The sequence below is a fragment of the Lithobates pipiens genome, unplaced genomic scaffold, assembly GCF_037356315.1.
Source record: "Lithobates pipiens isolate NorthernLeopardFrog02 unplaced genomic scaffold, aLitPip1_a1.2 Scaffold_27, whole genome shotgun sequence".
Taxonomy (NCBI): domain Eukaryota; kingdom Metazoa; phylum Chordata; class Amphibia; order Anura; family Ranidae; genus Lithobates; species Lithobates pipiens.
The window spans coordinates 65,800,886-65,822,335 of NW_027507788.1; the positions used below are offsets into that span (position 1 = coordinate 65,800,886).

General features: G+C 38.7%; 1 protein-coding gene across 34 annotated transcripts in view; it reads right to left on the reverse strand.

The window, feature by feature from the left end:
• LOC143933905 (uncharacterized) overlaps window positions 1–21,450 on the reverse strand; it is a 259,725-nt gene that overhangs the window by 122,129 nt on the left and 116,146 nt on the right. For all 34 annotated transcript variants that reach the window (XM_077457035.1, XM_077457039.1, XM_077457040.1 and 31 more), the window contains 14 exons: window positions 21,202–21,251; window positions 19,861–20,015; window positions 18,261–18,387; window positions 15,435–15,609; window positions 14,172–14,272; window positions 12,259–12,480; window positions 11,499–11,673; window positions 11,041–11,118; window positions 10,376–10,428; window positions 8,594–8,738; window positions 8,379–8,489; window positions 8,091–8,232; window positions 7,108–7,251; window positions 3,504–3,635 (listed from right to left, as the gene is read on the reverse strand). In XM_077457035.1, the coding sequence (XP_077313161.1) occupies window positions 3,504–3,635; window positions 7,108–7,251; window positions 8,091–8,232; window positions 8,379–8,489; window positions 8,594–8,738; window positions 10,376–10,428; window positions 11,041–11,118; window positions 11,499–11,673; window positions 12,259–12,480; window positions 14,172–14,272; window positions 15,435–15,609; window positions 18,261–18,387; window positions 19,861–20,015; window positions 21,202–21,251 (1,810 nt within the window). The remainder of the gene's footprint in view (window positions 1–3,503; window positions 3,636–7,107; window positions 7,252–8,090; window positions 8,233–8,378; window positions 8,490–8,593; window positions 8,739–10,375; window positions 10,429–11,040; window positions 11,119–11,498; window positions 11,674–12,258; window positions 12,481–14,171; window positions 14,273–15,434; window positions 15,610–18,260; window positions 18,388–19,860; window positions 20,016–21,201; window positions 21,252–21,450) is intronic.

A 21,450-nucleotide genomic window follows, 5' to 3' on the forward strand; every position in this document is an offset into this window, starting at 1 on the left:
TTAGATATCAGCCTCTCAAATCATATTGAGTTTGACTTCAATTGCATTGACATACAGTAGTTGAGTTCCATAATACATATTATGCAGGAGTGCAGTTATTTATTTATTTTATCCAGGCCTCCAAATGAATCCTGCAGTATCTTGTGTCGGTTCAGGGCTGTGGTGCGCGGCTTGCAAAAATACTTCAGTATAGAAGTCAATGCGAGCCACTCTGAAGTCACCCAAAAGTAGTACAGGACCCTTTTTCTAAGTTGGAGCAACTTGAATCGCCCCTATTAGAACTGTTCCATTGTACAGAATGGAGCACGACTCACCAGGTGGCTAAGTCACCTGACAGGTTGCCCGTGTGTGAACCGGGTAGGGCTTATAAGATTATTAATTTTTGATTTTATCCTATTAGCAAAGCGATTTTTTTTGAGGTCCAAAAAATGAACCTTTGATACTTGGAGTTTCAGCATAAATAAGGATGACAGCCTTTCCTTGATTAATTTGAAGGACTAGACACTAGGGATATGCAATTAACGGACCTCCAGCTGTTGCAAAACTGCAAGTCCCATCATGCCTCTGTCTCTGGGTGTCATGCTTGTGTCTGTCAGTCTTGTTATGCCTCATGGGACTTGTAGTTCTGCAACAGCTGCAGGTCCACAATTGCATATCCTAGACGGACTGTGGTGCAATTTGACTTTGAAGTAAGAAGACACAGAGGTGTCTGTTTTAATAGTTAAACACTGCTGACTATTTATGATGCTTCTTGTCTTATGAAATCCCATGCTCATGGAATTTAAAGATGTATTTCTATGATTAGCCATTGTGTCTATTGTGTTTAACATACAGTAAAAACATACTGTAAAAGATAACATCAATTAGTTACTTTAACTCTACAGCTACAATGTAAAAAGGTCACATCTTGCAGTTTTGTTGTCATTCTGTAAGACTATTACAACAGCTAGTCTTTTCACGTTTATAGCATTTACTTTGTTTTGTTAGTGAAATACTGGTGGCTATTTACAATCTCACGCACAAGGAAAGATATATTTTCCTCTGACTAATCATTGAGGGAGATTTACTAAAAGTGGCGCATGCAGAATCTGGTGCAGATGTACGTAATAACCAGCTTCTAGGTTTTAGCTCTGGTTCACATTGATGCTAATTTGAAATCATGCTACTTTACTTGAAGTAGCGCTATTCCAAAATAGCAGGTCAGCACGATTTCAGAAACTACCTGAAGGACACCTGTGCGGCTTTATGCGCAGATGTCAATTGAAATCGCACCTGAAACTGGCAAAATTAGTGCAGGAACTACTTTTGCAAATCGATGCGGTATCGCAAAGTTGGCGTCACACTGCCATTGGTGGCAAAAGGCTGCAACTTGTCATGCGACTTGACCTGTCAAATCGCATGACAAATCGCTGCAATGTGAATGAGGGTTTATTGTGAAAACTTAATTTAAAAAAAGCTGAAGTTAGAAGCTGATTGGTTTCTATGCACAGCTGCACCAGATTCTGTGTGAACCAGTTTCAGTAAATCTCCCCATTGTCTCTATTCTTGTTAGCATGCAATAAATACGCACTGTAAAAAGAAGGTCATGGCTACATAGATGTGTTTTTTCTCTTATAATGGAATTCCTCCACTGGGTCTGTCTGAACTTACAATACTTGCAATACTACCTAGACAACATTCCACTAATGGATCAACACAAAGGCTATGATATTTAAGATACAAAGACATGTTTAACCTCTTCTTATACAAAAATTAGATTGAAGTCAGACCACAATGTTTATATGTAAAATATAATATACACATAACAGCATACTGTAAAAGCATGTTGTGTTCAAAGAATAAAAAACTGATATTAGAGAGAGATAAAAAAAAGAAGCGAGGGGAAGGGAAAAGGGGTAAGAAAAGAATGGTTCCAATGGTTCCCACTGTGACTCAGTTCCAAGATAAATGGATGAACTAAATATAGCAAAGCTAAAGGGATTTAGGGATAGAAGTAAATCATTAAATTATGGCATGGAGGCTCAGCTATGAGAAAAGATTAGATTAACTGAATTTATTCTCTCTTGTGAAGAGAAGATTAAGATGGGAAATATTCAATATGTATACATACATAGGTGGTCCTTATAGTTAACTTGGTATTGAATTATTCACTTTAAGGTCATCACAGAGGACAAGGGGCAATTCTTTACATCTGGAGGAAAAAAGATTGAACCTCCAAATGTGGAAAGGCTTCTTCACAGTAAGAGCTGTGGGAATGTGGAACAGACTACCTCAAGAGCTGGTTCTGACCAGCTCAGTAGATTGTTTTAAAAAGACTGGATTCTTTACTAGATACACATAATATAACAGGATACTAATATTAAAGGTAAAGTAGAACCAGGGAATATTCAATCGCCTCATAGGGGATCAGGAAAGATTTTTCCCCTGCTGGAGCAAATTGGACCATATTTTATTTGGGGGGGGGGGGGGTTGACTTCCTCTTGATGATCAACTGTGGGTTTAGGATTGTGTTTATAGGATTGTATATTCCCCCCCCCCCCCCTCTATTGGTTGAACTGGATGGACTTGTGCCTTTTTTTAAACCAGGCTGACTATGCAACTATGTAAACACTGTACATCTTCTCTTTGACAAACATTATATTCATGACATTTCAGATTTTATCTAGGTTTTTTAGAAGCTCAGGCTATGTTTTGGTTGGGCTATGAAAAGATAGGTGGCCATTTTGTGTAGAGACCTCAGGAATAGTATGGTGTTGAAGGGCTGACCTTGGTTCTCTCTGAACAGTACTGTGAACATTGTTATGCTAAATGATTTAGACCAAAAAGTAATCTGAGACATGACCATCAAGTGTGTAGCACATCATCCCGCACATCATCCCGCTGGTCACAGCCCATCAATTTGTGCAAGGGGTCCAATAAAACTTCAAGAACACCTTATTGGCCTATTCTAGAGTGGTCTTGTGGTCTAAAGTGGTCTTATCTTGGACCAAATTTACCCCAGTCCCTCAGAGCAATAGAAGAACTTAAGTCAAATTCCCATCTAGCAATGTAAGAGCAAGGAAGTTCATGTGGCTGAGCATTTAAAGTGGAGTATAAAAGGGTGATAAGTTTGGGAAATTAATATTATTATACAGGTTTCAATTAGCACCAACAGTTTGCAAATGCAGACAGATGTGCTCAAAAAACTATTTATAATAGGAGAATTCAATGTTTGTGACAGGTGTGAAATACAATGTTTAATTTGGAGATATCTATAGTATTCTGTTTGGGCACTGCATTATGATCCTGTAAAAGCAACCACTCTGGAGAATGGCAAGTGGCAAGAAAGTGGTGCACATGGGAAAATTATTTGGTAGTCTAATCACAACATTTTTAAAGCATTTAGGCAGACTCAATACAGTATAAAATATATCTTGCCTCTAGTGGCTATTCTACTAATCTCTACATTTCTTGCTGAAAACGAACTATACTTTCCCTTTAAGTAGCTAAAAAAGCCACTATACCTGTAGTTTGGGCTCCAGCTGAATGATGACATCCAAGTGTTGATCATAGTAAACAGCAAGTCCTCCCAAGAAATGGGCAACCACGTAGAATCCAGATCGGTAGGTTCTAAATTCAGAGTTAGCACCGTTTATCTAAAGAAAGAATACACCAAGCACACAATTACTCTTTAGCATACTGGAGACAATGAAGTGACCAGCGCTTAAAGTGGAACAACACTGTATCTGAGCACCACAATCCAAAAATGCAATTTGATCTATTTTTAACATTCAAAGCAAACTTCCCCATTAATCTTTGACTACATGCTTTATTTAGAAAAAAACTTTCTAGCATTTTAGGCTGTGGCCATCTTGGGTCATCTTGGGTAAGGGTAAATGATTTATGTAGCATTATTTCCTAGAATCCATCTGCCCTTCAGGCATTCAGGCAGGCAGGTGTTTTAAGCTGAGAAAAACCCTTCTCCCTCCTGAAGACACCTGGGATGTATGACATCATTTGCCTGGGCATGGAAACCAAGAAGTAACTGAAGAAACGTAAAAAAGAAGTTTAAAACAAATAAATATGATGTACTTTACTATCTATTTACTAATGCTACCAGCACAAGGATTAAGAATAATCAATGTTGACAGAGAGAATGAAGTTCTTCTTTAAGTTTATTCATGTTAAAAAGCCACTCCAGGTAAACAGCTAAATATACAGTTTGAATACATATCTAGAACCTGTTTTACCCTCCTTAGGATTTGCAAACTAATGGGTACAAGATTATAATCCTCCTACTTATGCCCTATTGAATGGGTGTACAGCATAAGGAAAGTTAGGTTCATGTACAACTACACTTTTATGCTGGGTTCACACTATTGCAAATTGGATGTGGGTTTCCCCGCAATCCAATTAGCATGTCAGGAGCCTGTGCCTGGTTCTCAATGGAGCAGGTTTACACAGCTCTGGGACAGCTGCGGAGCGAATTGCACAGGAGTCCTTTGCATCTTCTGGTCCGTTTTAGGTCCGAATTCAGCCCAAAATTCAGACCAAAATCAGACCTGAAATGGTGAACAGAGATGCACCGGGCCCCTGCTGTGAGTCGCTCCGCACAGGGACGTGAACCCAGCCTTAATGCAGCTGAAAGCAATGCAAAGTGAGCAAAGTAGTGCAACACAATACATATTAATGCATTTGTTTCAGCTTTGGAGTGTTTTGAGATTAACTGCTTTAACTTTTGAAGTTGTTCTAAAAGCTCTCAAAGCATGCTGAAGCAGCAAATGCTGCTTTAAGTCTTATACTGATATATTTCTTTGCTTTTTTAAAACCCTGTACATAAGCTCTAAGAACACTTTTCAGGCTTACTTAAGATAAGATTTTGCTCCACTGCCTGCCCCCCTTGTAAATCACAGCACCATGGACACATACCTGCTTTAAACTCTTTTCTTCCTATAAGTTCACCAAAATATTTTTTCATTCACGAGTGCTTACAGAGCAGGAACACCCAATACAAGCTTGATTTCAGCTTGTATGTTGTATGTGGGCATTCAGTAATAATGGAAAAGGGAAGCCAGGATAAGAGATCTACCTCTATTACATATAGTAGAGCAGTGGTAGCTCTCTTATTCCTCATCTCACATGTTCATTTTTAATATAGACTCCATGTAAAATAGGACATCTTTCTTGGCATAAAATGTTAAAGACAAAGAGGAATACAACTAAGCAGACAGTTGCTTTGCTTTATCAAGTATGACGAGGTCTTGATCCTTCTCCTGATTTTGCCAGCAAATAGGTATGGAAGTGTATGTAAGATTTGTTCTCATTCATCCACATAAAAAGGAACAGAATGGGCTATCAGTCAAAAGGAGAGGACAATGACTGCACCTCTACATGGCCTGACTGCTGTAACAATGCACAGGTTGGTTGAACTAATTGTTTTTGTCAAGTCCTGTATGGCCAGCATATTAGATGAAAACCTGAAAATCAAGTGTGTCTGGCTTGTTTCCTGGAGATCAATAGAGAAATATTTCTTCTATTGCATTTGATGTAAATGTTAGTATTTTACAAAAGAATTGAGTTTGGCAAGGTCAAAAGCAGGGTGTGAATAGTTTCTATGATTCATTCCCTATTTGTCATTTGTGCAATTTTTTCTGTACACGCTGGAATGGATTTACTAAAGCAGATAGATTGTGAGGCAGTTTCACCCATTTTTCATGGTAAACATAAATGGATTTTTTTTAAAAAGCAGGTTTGCTTTGCATATGATTGGATGCTAGGAATCAGCAGAGTTGTGCTACATTTATTAAGCCCTGGGGAAAATGAGTGCAACTGCATATGCAGAAGGCAAAGCCTTTGCAAAGTGAACATTTTACTTGGCTTTAGTAAATCCACCCTGCTGGTTGCAGTGTGACAATGCAGGCACGCATTGAGGTTTATTTACTATAGGCAAATCCACTTTGCACTACAAGTGCACTTGGAAGTGCAGTCACTATAGATCCGAGGGGTACATGCAAGGAAAATAAAAAAACAGCATTTTTGCTTGTACATAATTGGATGATAAAATCAGCAAAGCTTCCCCTGATTTCAGATCTTCCCTTCATATTTACAACGACTTCACTTCCAAGTGCAGTTTCAAGTGCACTTGTAGTTTGCACTTGTAGTGCAGAGTGGATTTGCCTTTAGTAAATCAACCCCCATTGTGCCTTGTTTTTCTTATGAGGCAACTTAACTTTAATTTTCCATTGTTCTAGGCATGCAATTTGCCTGGTAAAATACCAAAAAGATGACTGTATCAATACTTTTGTAAGGTTTTATTTGATTACAGATAGTGGACCCTCCAATAAGTTTTGTATTGTAAGTGTAAAAGGAGTAGATCTTATCACATGTTTACATATTGCTGTCTGTGGCCCTCTTTGGAAGGCTTTGGCTACACATAGATTGGTTGATTTTGAGCGTTCCTGGCAGGCGCAACACAATGGAGATGGTTTTCTCAAATGGGAGAGTGCACAATCTGGTGAAGCTGTGCATTTTTGTCAATCAGCTTCTAACTTCAGCTTGTTTAATGAAGCTTTGACATAACACCTGGAAGCTGATTGGTTTCTATGCAGAGCTGCCCTGGATTTTGCAGTCTCCCATTTTAGTAAATCAACCCCAATGATTACTGCTAGCTGGAAGCAATCACATGTAAAAAAACACAACTGGTTGGTTGTACCCATCAGCTTGCCCATACCTGGATTGAATCTCAGCCAGTCCCTGCTGAACAGGTCAAATTTTGTTACATCTGTGGCTGGCTTTCCCCTCCCTTTCTGTCAATAACTATAATACTGTTATCAGGTGATCAGGAAGCAGAAAGGGAATCAACATCCTAAACACTGATAAATTAAAAGCTGATGTTGTTAGGACATTAAATAAAATTTCCCCAAATGGCACGCAGATAAAAGCTAACAGAGGTATCATCCTATTTTGGATGGAAATATGGAGAAATGCAAAGTACGAGAGGTCATGAGCCTGTAATTACTGCATAAACCATACAATTCACATAAAGTCAAATTATGCTGCATTAGACTTTGTAAAATAGCATTTAGTCCCTGTAAATTTTTCTATCCTCAAATGGTCATGAACACTTACCACCACAGGATCAGAGTCACTGAGAAACACTGCAGTCTCTCCAAATTTGATGGTAATGATCTTCTTGTGTAAAGCTCCTCCACCTTCCTCATTTGGGGTATTTTGCATGACAACACTGAATGATGGGCTTACACCTTCCACAGACTAAGAAATAAAATCAAATATTATACATTAAATACTATTATTTGTTATTATATTTTTTGTATATATTTGTCATAATCTCACAATATTTCACAATGTGATCAGAAACACACCTTTGTGACTGGGTGTGTTGTGGTAATGTGCATTGTAAAGTGTGTGTTACTACAAAACACAATATATAAATTAGTGTGTTGCAGAGCCATTTATTCTGAATGGCTCTTCAATGCACTAAGACAATGCCGAGCCAACGCACATGTTGCAGCACTGCACAACACAATACCGTGTGCTGTGGTGCGTTGTGTCGGAAAATATGCTGCATGCCTGTATTTTGCAATAAAGCGATGCATGGGAAAGGAGACGCGTGAGTCCACAACTTTCTTGCTGGGAAGAGGGCAAACAATATAATTGGATGGTCATAAAATGTACCATGCCAGTTATCATATAATCTGAAAAATGAAGGGACAATTTACACTATGGCAGCAGCACGTTCATTGGTCATATTGTAATAGAAAAGCAGTCTTCATAAATACATTTTGTTTTGGGCATAATTAAAAAAATATATTTTCAAAACTAGAAGGACTTTTAAAGGGTACATGTAAAATATGGAAATACCAGTTGAACACAAGAACACCAGTACTAGGAAAGTGTGGGTGCTAAAACTGCAGACATTCACTCCTGAAAATTCCTGACTGTCATTTTGGTCGAATGGCTTGAGTACTTTCTGAGTGACTGAGCTGGAATTCACTAGAGCTTCCTTCATATTATATGAATTTACTGAACTTTTTCCTTAATTAAATACCCTGAATAAACGATGCTATATAAACCTTCCATTTTCAACTTACCTCAACCAGCAAAATCGCACAGTGCCTTGTAGCAAAAGTCTTCCAGACTCCATCAAACAGGAAGAACTGGGATCCGGCATAAGTGTTACACACTCTGTTACATGGGTTGTTACTACATGAAAACCTGCCATTTTCACATGTGCTAAAAGGAAATAATAATAATTTAAAAAAAAACAGCATCTAAAATTGTTTTGCTTTTATTTTAACTTTAACATTATAACTTTGCTTAAGTACAATAAATAAACTTCCACATCACTGCCCAAGATTATGACTAAAGTGTTTGCTTACCATGTGTTGCAGTCTTGTGCCAGTGTTTCTCCAGGGTTGTACACATCTTCGCCATGCACACAAGGACACTCATTTAGTGGCACACAATTTCCATCACTGCTTCTCAACAAACTAGGAGGTAATGCAGTGTTAATTAGAAAAGAGAATATAAAAAAAATACTGTTGTCTATCGTTATTACATATCAAGAACACCTTAAAATTTCTAGAAAACCTACCCAGTCCTGCAGATACATCCTGGTTCACATTTCGAAGTGCAGACTTGGTCTAGCATTGCTAAGCTCTGGCAAGATGGTTCGCATGACTTGCCAAAACCCACTAAACAGTCTGAGTATATTTCATCATCGGAACATGTTTGCACATCTGCCAAGTAAACAAAACAAATTAGTTATGGTCATTGCAATCAAAGGTTACCATCAATATACTTTCAATGTCTTTTTGTTTAAAAAATTGGATGGAAAAACAAATATCTATACTACACCCACTCCACCCCAGTCAAGGTCTAAGCTTTTGTGGTGCAATTTGCTCTAGGACACTTAGAAACTTTCCTTTTTTTAAAGTTTTTTGAAGGTTTGTCTGTCCATCAAATATATGATCCCCATCAGTAGCATGCTCTATGATGTGCTCCTTAACCAAATCTTTATCAACATTGCTTATTTGTCTCATTGAATCCTTGTGTTGCTTCATTTGCTGTATTTATGTGAGTGAGTAATATAATCAAAAGTATAAAATCAATAGTATAAAATCCCATCATTTTGTAATTAGTGCTGGAAAATGACAGCTATTTACACAGCGGGATCTCTACTCATAGGATTACTAAAGTACCGCACCACATACAGCCTGCTGATTTGACAGTAAAAAAGCAACAATACACTGATAAGTTAGAAAATCTGCTCACTCGGCTCAGTCAGCATTCATTAATTTACACAACAGCTGCTTGGCTGCAGCATATGAGTGTTAAAGTGGTTGTAAACCCTTACAACTAACTTTGACCTACAGGTAAGCCTAGATTAAGGCTTACCTGTAGGTCCAAGAAATATCTCCTAAACCGTATATAAATCTCCTAAACCGTACATAAATATATTTACCCGAAGACAGCCACCGCTGTCTACGGCACATGCACCATAGACAGCGGTGCGCAGGCGCACTGGGCAGGCCGCAGATTGCAGCGATATGCCACGAGTGTCGGCTCCCATGCACATGCACGGGAGTGACGTCATCGCTACTCCGGCGAATCACAGCGCCGGAGCAGCGAGACCCGGAAGTCACTCCGGGATCCATGGCAGCGGCGGACATGAAGACGGAGGACTGCTTTGGGGGCTTCGTTCTCAGATTAGTTATTCATAATGAGCTAGTATGCTATGCATACTAGCTCATTATGCCTTTGCCTTACAGAGTGTGTTTTTTTTTTTTAAATTCTTAGCCTTTACTTCCTCTTTAAAGAGAACGGTTATTTAAGAATCCTGGAGGCTAGTTGCTGTCAGACTGATGAAGAACAGGTTTTACTCCTTGAAATGCATTTTCCACGAACCAGCATGAATAGATTCAGCTATTCATATGATGTTGAGGTATCCCTCCCTGCTCCAGAGTTCCCTGAGCATGGTTCTTCCCAGAGTGGCTCCAGCCTCATCATCTAAAGCTCTGAAACCTGTGATGGTTCCCACACTGCTATCCTACACTTGTGGGTCCATATGAATGTTTTACATTTTGGCTACACCAATAAAGCTCACTACATTACTAGGCTGCTCTCTGCCCTTTTTCTCTACTATGACTTTCTATTTGTCACATGAAATGCATTCAGAATGGAGACTGTGAGCAAACATGCTCTTACTAATAATATTAGTAAAATAAATCTGCATTCCTTTTTAGCAATCTAGCCAGCTCAAAGTAGTAAAGAAAAATCACAGCCATGTGATTGCATGCATATTGATTCCAGCTCTGGACAGCTCTTTAATGCTATCATAGTATGCTTATGTTACATAGGAACATGAGCAACTTACCAGGGACTGGGGGCTGTTCAGGTTCTCCACACTGTAATACTCTCTCACAGGGGCTGAAAAACAATAAGTTTGTTCATGTTATATAATGATATTATGTTATAAAAATTTAAATATGCCTTTGACTTATAGCTGCATATATTTGGAAGGTTGTTTCTGTAACTTGACTTAAAATTTCAGTTAAAAAAAAAATATTGATAGGGGATGAAAAATCTTTACCCATAAGCAAAATAAGATGTTGGATGTGAGCTTGTTGTTCGCAAAGTCCAACCGTGTGTATGCTCCATAAAACATTTGTAACAAATGTTTGAGAGCAGGTTGCCAAATTTTCCGACAAAAAATTCCGAGCGTGTGTACATATGTCCAGCGCACAAAAGTCCACGCATGCTCGGAATCAACCAGAAGAGCCACACTGGCTATTGAACTTAATTTTTCTCTGCGCGCCATACATGTTGTAGGTCACTACATTCTTGACGTTCAGAATTTCCGACAACATTTGTGTGACTGTGTGTATGCAAGACAAGTTTGAGCCAACATCCGTCGGAAAAAAAATCACGGTTTTGTTGTCGGAAAATCCTATCATGTGTACAGGGCATTAGAGTTAGATACTGGAGATTTATTCTAAACATTACATTTTCTATTAGCTGGATTTATCAAGAGCATCTTACCATGTTTGTCCATCGGGCTGAGTGATGGTCTCTCCTAACTGGTACACACGATTTTTGCTGTAGCAAGGGCATAAATCACTGAAAAACAACAACAAAGAAAAAAAAAGTTTTACCAAAGAGCAAAGTAAGAAACCCTCTTTAGGTATGCTTATATCAGCTAAAACCCAGCTGTTGGATGTCCATCCTTGTGTCAGACAGTTGTGAATTGTCCTCCTCTCTGCATGTCAGGCAGAGTGTCATACCAAACATGGAGCAGCACACGGCTTGCCATGGCTGGTGGAATGCAAAGCAGACCTAAAGTAAAAAAGTTCAGTCCTAGTTTCTCATAAGAAGGAGATATAATAAGTGCTGAATTCAGAGGCAGCCAGGGAACTAGCATTTTCATGTGGACTACTCAAAAAATATTAGGAATAATTCAGAAATATACATCTAATGAATCACAATGGGAGACTGCTTACCCATTTACACATTTATTGATAGAGGCATCATAGTAGAGGTTGGGAGGGCAGATACAGGCTTCGTTCAAAGGAATTGATGATGTAATCTTCTGGAGCTTTATAGAATATTCTGCGCAGTCTTGTTGAGAGAATGTATCATCTGTAGTGAAGATCATATCACCTTCACATGCCGGAGCTGGAAAAGAAATGAAAACATTTAGCTGATAATGCTGGTAATACCTAATCCATTGTATTAGTACTGAACCCACACTTCAAGGTAGGTGTGCTGCCCACTGGTCACTTTAATAGAGTATGACATGTGTGTGGCCCTCAGAATGTCATTTATACCTAAACGGTACACACATTCTTTAATAATGCTTATCCTAAGCCTCTACAGTATAAGCATGTTAATAATGCTTGTAAAAGCTAGAAATGACAAGTAGGGTTTTTTTTCCTAAGTATTATTTCTGAACAGGGCAATCTATACCTTTGTTAGTGACTGCATGTGCTGTGCATGTGCTGAAAATCTCTTTGTGGGACTGGTTTCAGTGTAATAGCAATGTATATTCTGTACAGAACTGGTCTTGGACACAGAGAAAATAGCATGGTCACAAGATGTGATTTTGTACAGCATGCCAAATCATCATTTTATTCATGCCAGAAATATAGTAAATATTAAACCAAAGATTGTTTGCCCCCCTGCCCCCCCCCCCAAAAAAAATGAAGCATAAGACGCCACTGACAAGCAGTAAAAATATGAAGATTCATTTTAAACACTTACTGCAGTCTGAGAATGTAGAGCTAACAGAGACAATGATTCCTGCGCGGGCACAGCGATAGGCATAGTCTGCCAAGGCAGAGCAAAGTCCACTAGATCCAGCATAGTATACACTGTGAGAGCAAGAGGTCTTGTAGCTGTGAGTGTCAATCAGGAGGGCACAGTCTTCAAAAATGGAACTATCCAGGGCGTCAGTGCAAGTCAGATCAGCCTCTACTTTGGTATCTGTAAAATCAGGAAAAATTTCAAATATTGAGAATACACTGGGTTATTTTAGGAAAGTATCAATTCTGCATTGTTACTGTTGGTGTGCTAGAACCTTAAATAGATCAGTACTGATATGGATGCAAGAAATGTGTGTCTCCAGGCAAACAGCTAAATACACAGATGAAACACAGACTTTTTAGGCTCTAGGTTGTTTTAGTTGATAAAGGATTTGTAATTCTGTCCACCCATTTTTGTGAGTCAAATACCTCTGCCAGACAGCGCAGCCAAGAGAGTGATACCACTGTTAATTAATACAGAAGTGTCTCCACTCATAGCTGATTGGTAATGCAGAATCAGCAACACAACATTACCAGCTCTGCTTTCTCGGCTTTCTCCTCTTACAATATTTCATATCAGCACATGTGTATGCAGTAGACCTTAATAGCGCTTGGTGATGCCTCCCCCCTCTGAATGTTGATTTAATGCACTGAATGTGTCTCATGCAAAAATCTTCCATACGACATTTTTTAATAAATACTTCTCATACTCACAAAGATGCTTTAAAAAATTAGCATGTAAAACATGGCTTCCTCCAAGTGAAAGATCTCTTAATTCCCCAAGTGCAGGTGACAACTTTCCAACCTGTTTAGCTATCTCCTTTCTCTGCATTGGCTGTATATGAAGCTGCTCTGTTTCAAGGGCCAAACCCTCCTCTTTAGAGCTCTGAGGAAGAGGATTTGACCATTTAAACAATGTCAGCTTCATGCACAATGGTGGCAGTGACAGGAGGTGGCTAAATAAGTCCTACAGTTAGCTATCTGCATCCAGTGATTTGAGAGAACTTTTACTTGAATGGATGTAATGTTAGATGTGCTAATTTTCAATGTACTTTTGTGAGCATGAGAAGTATTTATTAAAAAGGTGTATGGAAGATTGTTGCACCAATTCAATGTACTTTTTTTGTCTTAAAGCGTGGTGTAAAGATTTCCCAGTCCAAAAAGAGCTACAAGGCTGAGAACATCATGTATATTTGTAGTCCCTCTGTATAATTTAAAAGGATTGTTTACAACAGTTTACCAGTGGGGGGGTCCTTTTAACACTTGCGTTCTGACATTCTTTATGTTTTTAACTGTATTGGCTTTGTTAGTGTAAGGCTTGGTTCACCCTGCAAATCCACTGTGGGTTCCTGACTCGCAAGTAGTTCACACTGCCATATGCAAACTGCTAAAAGTTTAAATAGAAAGTTATTGATACCCCAGATCGGGCCGCATGTTGTAGTGTGAATTGTCAATTCAGACATGAATCGGATAGCATGGGTGTGAACACCCATGCAATCTAATTCTGGTGCGGACCAAAAAAAAGGGTCCGTCAGGACTTTGGTCCAAATGCAATGCAAATTCAGCCATACAATCTGTATGGCTGCGTCCGCATCGCACAGACATCACATGTGATTTGTACTGCAGGAGGTGTGAATCACATCCCATGCCGGACAGCGCACCAGTGTGAACCGAGCCTTAAAGAGCACATTGCATTTATGGACATTGACTTCTACAGCCTGTAAAATGAAATTGCAAATATACTAAGTAAGCAGGTTTACAGATCAAATGTATAAAAAAAAAAAAAAAAAAAAAACAAGAATAGTTAGAGGCCTCATAGACATTTAACAATTTATTTTGCCTAGAAACAATTTTTGCTAGTCCTATGATTACCAGTGTTTTCTGGTGATTTTTGACTTTCTGAGCACTGTGGTTGTGTCTTCCAGGATTTGCTGAACAAGCCGGACACAGTTTCAGTCATATCACTTGAGCTCCTGTGTTTGACAGACATATAATTAATTAGTAAAGGAAATATAGTAGGGGGGGTCATATAACACAATGCATAGAGCCACAGTTGTCTGTCTGAAGGGAAAGAAAGAAAGGTGGGGGGCTATTTTTTATTTTATTTTTAACAGAGAGGCACGAAGTCCCTGAAAACATGGGAAATTGGTCTAGAGATAAAACCTGCTTGATAAATATAAAAATACAAAATATTGGCATTATTATTATTATTCAAGATTTACATTTACAAAGTAAAGGAATGGAGTACCATTACAATACAGCACAGGGGCAGCACAGTGGCTAAGTGTTTATCACTTCTGCCTAGCAGCACTAGGGTTGCCAGCTTGAACCATGGCCATCTGTGCCTGCTTGGGTTTCTAGTTTTCTCCAACAGGTTTTCCTCCAAAGACATGCTGGTAAGTAAATTGGCCCTAGTATGTGGATATATGAATGTGAGTTATGGACCTTAGCTTATAAGCTCCTTGAGGGCAGGGACAGATGTGAATGTAATATATATATATATATGTGTGTGTGTGTGTCTAAAACGCTGCATAAATTGACAGTGCTATATAAGTACCTGTAAAAATAAATAAAAGAGGGTTCAATAGTTTATATTTTCCTTTCTTGATACAATTAATAAAGCAGTGTCAGTTTAGTCCTAACTGCAATAAAGACTGAAAATATACACAAAGCCATTGTACATTCCTTTTAATACAATGGAAGGTAATCAAATCCGAATTATCAGCTTGAACTGGTCAGTCTTTAAAAAAAAATCTTATCTAAAGCTAATATATTATTTTGTGGTAGAAAGGGGAGAGTTTCCAGCTCTGCACATAAATAAGGTGAGGAAGTACCACTTTTATAGTTGTTTTTTTTTCCATTTATTTATGTATTTATTTTTGTGTAATATTATGGAGAATGAAAGAGATAAAATTGTAAAAGCTTTGTTGGCCACCATTGGAGTAGAAAGAGGGCCATAAAAATCTAGATTGAGGAACGGAAGTATTACTTATAGGTGAACTGACCAAAATCTTTGTATAAAAAATAAAGCAAACAGTACTGATGTTCAAGATTGGTATTTATTAAATCAGCTATCACTTGTAGCTTCTGTGCCTGACAAGTACAGCTTTTAATATACATTTTTATTTTTTTTACCTGTAGTCATCATTACGATTATCATTGTATGTCCCACACAAGCCACTGGTTGTATCTTTGTAGCTGGCATCAAGGATAACATAAAGGCGGTTGCTGGCAAAGTCATACTGCAGATGAAATGTTTGGCTGACCACATCCAGGAAGACTGAAGAACTTCTTAAGACAGTAATGGTATCTAGGTGGAAATGTAAATACAGTGGGAATGAAAGCAACTTCCTTCTTAAGAAATCAAACATATTGTTCAACTGAATATAGTTTAGAAATCATTGCTTTTATGGTCAATATTACTGTCTCAGGGAAAATTAAATTGTTAGGGAAGGTTAAAGTGTATAGTGAAACTTTTTCTACATTTTGGATAGTGAATGGAAGGATAGAACCCCTTTCCGATTTTTATTGCTCTCTATTTTTCCTGGTGATTATTGTCACCAAAAATGATTGATTGACATAAAAGGGCTTTTCATAGTTTTTCAACTTAATGCATTCTATTGTATTAAGGTAAAAAACCTTTGATGGTGCTGCAGCCCCCCAAGCCCCTGTTTTACTTACCTGACCCTGATCTTCCTCCACCCGGGAACAAGCACACCAGCGCTAGCTGGTGTCTCGTGTCCTAATTGGATAGATTGATAGCAGTGCAGCCATTGGCTCCTGCTGCTGTCAATCAAATCCAATGGTGCAGCACTGAGGGCGGCCGAGCCCTGCATTCTGTGTGAATGGACATAGATGAGGGACTCGGGAGCTCGCCCGCACGGGTGTCCTCCAAGCAGAGCGTTTCTCCAACGTGGACACTCGATGTGGGGAGGAGACACCAGTGACACCGAGGGACCCCAGAAGAGGGGGACTGGGGCCATTCTGTGCAAAGTCAACTGTACAGTGGAGGTAAGTATGACATGTTTGTTTAAAAGAAAAAAAAGTGTTTAAGTTGTCACCAGAACAATAGGAGAGGAAAAGTATTCCAATGGAGGCATCTGTTCTGTTGACAACTGTCTAAGAAAGAACTTGGCTTCACTTTGTAGATATTTCTCTTCATTTCCAGTTGTGTTTCCAGAACAGGAAGGGAAACATCTCGCAAAATAGTGATAGATAGGAAACAATAAAATAGAAGAGGATTTAACACTTCCCTGCACTATCCAAAACAAAATAAAGCAAACAAACAAAAAAAGTCTGTGCTATAAGTAGATATTAATGGATCAATGCTTGGACAGTTCCCCTGGCTTCATTCAAAAGAAGCATGTGGGTAGGGCCTACTTGCCCTATACACAGGGGAACCTTTTGTGTGGAGCACTTTCATCAATGCCCAGGACCAGGCAAAGACTGTGGTCATGTGAAAAATCAAACATTAAGGCAGTGCCCCAACTTAGAGATGAGGCATTACACTGTATGTTTTAAAAATGCTGAATTCCTCTGAAAAGTGTCCTGTGCCATGTGACTGCACACTGTACCTTTAGTAGATGTTGCATTATGAGGGACATGCTGAGCCTGTGCCCACTTCATTAGTAACAGAACGGGGTCCCACCGTGCATCAAGCACAGACCTCATGCGTACTTATTAAATATTTCACTTCCCGTAGCTTTTGACCAGGCTTTAGACTTCCATAATGCAGGTTCTGATCTTGTTGCTATTGGATACCTAGAGAGGGAGCCAGAACATCAACCCCCCTCACTACTAGAGGACCTGTCATTTTACCAAGTACCAGATCTAACTACTGGTTGCTTGGTTACTCTTAGTAACTATGCTCCTTCCTCCATATCTTGCAGAGTTAACCGCTTGGAGTGGGGTTACTTCATACTCTGTAGTGCTTTACACACCCTGGTTCTTCGGATGCACCAGTACCATCATTGCCCCTTTAGATCAGGCTCAGAATGAAAATGTAACTTTTCTGAGCAAGTAGCAGCATAACAGTTCAAAGGGAACAATGTCCTTGTCTTAGTGTGGCTGCCCAGGCATACCTCTGTGAGGTGAGAGTCTATTTTGGCATTCTTCATAGCTCTGAAGTCCCACTGTCTTCAGCAGACTGCAATGCATTGTAGTCCTGATACCATGGGCAGAACATAACCAACCAATTCGGCAAGAAGAGCCTAGACCTTAGCCTTCCCCCTTTTTAGAGCACAGGTATGCTTGCTAGGGCCAAAAAGCCCAGGAACTGAGCTTACAACAGTTATTCCTGCCCCCAGCCTGGGCCAGCCATTAACTTGCTATGATCAACACACTTCAACCTGCCTACAAGCTATTGTTTTTTTAAAAAAGAGAACTTTATATCTATTGTTTTTTTCCTCCATAAAGTGACAATGTAAATCAGTTGGTCTGGTATGGTCACAGTGTAATGGTGACATTATACTTCATATGCTGATATCTTTCAAGAGTACATTATACAATCCTATGTAATAGCATCTAAAATTATCAGAATATTTTGCCCTTAAAGGTAATTATTAACCTTACTGCAGCCAGTCTAGTCTAATCTAGCTATTCCTACCAGAAAAGATATCAAGGCCTAGGTACACCCAGCTTACTGGTTGGGCAATGAAGGAGTTGCAGCACATGGATAAGATTATGCCTATTCTCTTGCCCCCTTTTAAAATGTTTATTACCCATGCATGTGAACTGTTGAATGGCCTGACTGCTGACCATCCAGTCTAAGTGCTGCTGTACAGATGATTAGAGGAGACTGATATGAAGATAGGTACAAGCACTTATACTAGTTGCATGATTTTTGTAATAAATATCCAATTGCATTTGTGTATGTGTTTGATCTGCCTTGCTATTATTCAAATTCTAAGTATGAATAACTATACATTTCTTTCTGAAATGTGCTTAATGTATGTAACTTACCTAGAACAGAATATGGAAGATCTGACTTCTCTCCTGCCACAAGTATGCTTCCATCTGACTGTAGTTTAATGTTTGCCTTTTGTGGAATATACACATCTACAGAATCAATACAAACTGCTTCCGCATCCTACAACAGAAGAACAAATGTTATTTATATTAAATTCTTTCAACTGAGTTATACAAGATATGTTTTAACCACTTGCCGACTTCCCTATAGCAGATATACTGCTACAGGGTGGCCACTGTGCACAGGATCATATATATATATATATATATATATATATATATATATATATATATACACACGTGATCCTGCACTTCCAGGTAGAGGGACATAGGAGCACACCGTCGGCAGCTAGCTATCTCCTGCTGTAAACATACACAGTGGGATCTGAGCTGCAGGTACCATGGACTCGATGTCTGCTGGCATGCGCTGATCATTTGGTACAGAGGCAGAACGACAGTCTGCCTTTGTAAACAAGGCAGATTGCCATTCTGCCAGTAGGGAAGGCATGGATCCCGTGTTCCTGCAAAGCAAGGGCAAGGATCCATGTCTTCCCTTAGTAAAATCATCTCCCACACTACAAAAGCACAGGCTGGACTCTTTGGTCACCCCTGATGTTAGCCCCTTCCCAACCAGTGTCATTAGTACAGTGACAGTGTATATTTTTAGCACTGATTGCTGTATTTGTATCACTGATTCCCAAAAAAGTTAGTGCCTGATTTGTCTGGCACAATATCATAGTCCTGCTATAAGTCACTGATCACTGCCATCATTAGTTAAAAAAATAAAAATAATTCCAAAACTATATCCCTTAATTTGTAGACACTATAAAGTTTGCGTAAACCAATCAATATACACTTATTGGGATTTTTTTTTACCAAAAATTTCTAGCAGAATACATATTTGGCTAAATTGATGAAGAAAATAGATTCAATAAAATTTTTGTATTGGGTATGATTCATAGCAGAAAGAAAAAATGTTGTTTTGTTTTCAAAATCATCTTTTTTTTGCTTATTGCGCAAAAAATTAAAAATGCAGAGGATTCATAGTTAGTTTGAATAAAGACACCAGTCCATCCAGTTCAACCTGAGTGAGTGTCTACAATTGTCCCTATCCCTGTACACACTCATTTCTGTCCTTACCCTCAAGGAGCCCACAATCCAAGGTCCCCATTCATATACTAGGGCCAATTTTTGACAGAAGCCATATAACCTACCTGCATGTCTTTGGATTGTGGGAGGAAACCGGAGTACCCAGAGGAAACCCACGCAGGCACAGGGAGAACATGCAAACTGCAGGCAGGTAGTGTCATGGTTGGGATTTGAACCAGCAACCCTTCTTACTGCTAGGGCAGCTTTTGCTTACTGCTAGGTGAGAGTGCTAACCACTACACCACTGTGCCGCCAAATAACACCAAAAGAAAGTTCTATTTGTGGGGAAAAAAAAGGACATAAATTGTATTTGGGTACATTGTCACATGACCGTGCAATTGTTAGTTAAAATTATGGAGAGCTGTATTGAAAAATAGGGCCTAGTCATGAAGGGGGGTACATCTTCAGGAGCTGAAGTGGTTAAGCTGCTAGTAGGGTCACTTACATTAACATCACTCTTGACCTCAGAGCATGGCTTATTGTTCAGGTTGATAGTGAAGTCTTTTGTTTTGACCAAAACATAGCTGCAGGTTCCAGGAGTCTCATATAATGTTCCATCAAATGTGCGAATCATCTGGTATGCAGTCACAGAACAGACACCTGAAAAACAGGAGGCCGAGAACATTATAGCCATTACATTATTTAAAGTAGAACTATAGGCAATTGTTTTAATTTTGGATAGAGTAAGGGAGGGTTATGACCCCTGTCAGTTTTTTTTTTGCCATTTGTGTCCCATTGGGGAGATTTACCTTCACTTCCTGTTGCATAACCAAAACAGGAAATGAGAGGATATTTATTCAAATTAAGGGAATCCCTTTGAGCTCCCCTGGTCAACAGAACTAGTATCCCATAGGAAGATTTCCCATCTATTACACTTCTGGGGACAACCCAAAATTTGGAATATCTTTTACTTTCACTTTTAATGGTAATCGTAAACAGAACCAGTAGAAAGGGCAAATGTGGCAATAAAAACGGGTGTTCTAAACCCTCTCCAGTCTATCCAAAACTTAAAAAAAAAGTTTTGCTGTTAGTTATACTTTACAGCATGTTATTTGCAATGCAATCTTCAATTAATTAAATAACAAAAAGAAAAAAGAAAAAACAATATGAAATACTGTTATTAAATGTTGAGCTAAATGTTAGTGTTGTCACCTAGGATAACTAGTTTAACTACACTTTGGGGGTTATTTACGAAAGGCAAATCCACTTTTGTCTACAAGTACACTTGGAAGTGCAGTCGCTGTAAATCTGAGTGGTAGATCTGAAATGTGGGGAAGCTCTGCTGATTTTATCATCCAATCATGTGCAAACTAAAATACTGTTTTTATTTTCCTTGTGTGTCACCCTCAGATTTACAGCATTTCCAAGTGCTCATGAAGTGCAAAGTGGATTTGCCTTTCGTAAAAAAAAAAAAAAAAACTTTACTATATTCCACAGCCCACAGTAATGCAGTAAAACAATAGTACCAGATACTGTATATACATCATTTCTACCCAAACTACTGTATACTGGTACTAATCATTGTCATTTAAAATACATATACTATGAGAATGTATATTCAGTGAATGCCACATTCACTGCTCTATAGTAGATGGATAAAAAATATCCACGCTACATACTGTTTTAGCCATGGTGCAGACCAAACAATCTTCTATGAAAATATCAAGTAACAAGGACATCATAAAGGCTGGCCAAAAATTGGCATTGACAAGTACGCTCTGGTCTTTTACAAAAAATGAAAATTTGCTGAAAATTAAATAGGAAAATACAGCACATAGGATATTACCTGGACAACTCATATTTTTCACACAGGTCAGGGCTCCATCATTGCATGTACTAAAACACAAAAGACAGTCATTAATGTGGGGAGGTATCCTTAGTGTGGTTTTCAGTAACAAAATATATTTAGCTGAGATTTTCACTAAAAACATTGATTATGCTGATTTTCACATTTTCTATTTCCCACATTGTGGTATGAAGTGCACAGTGTAAATTCAAAGGCTTCGAAGCTTATTGTGCTTGAACTATGTTTCAG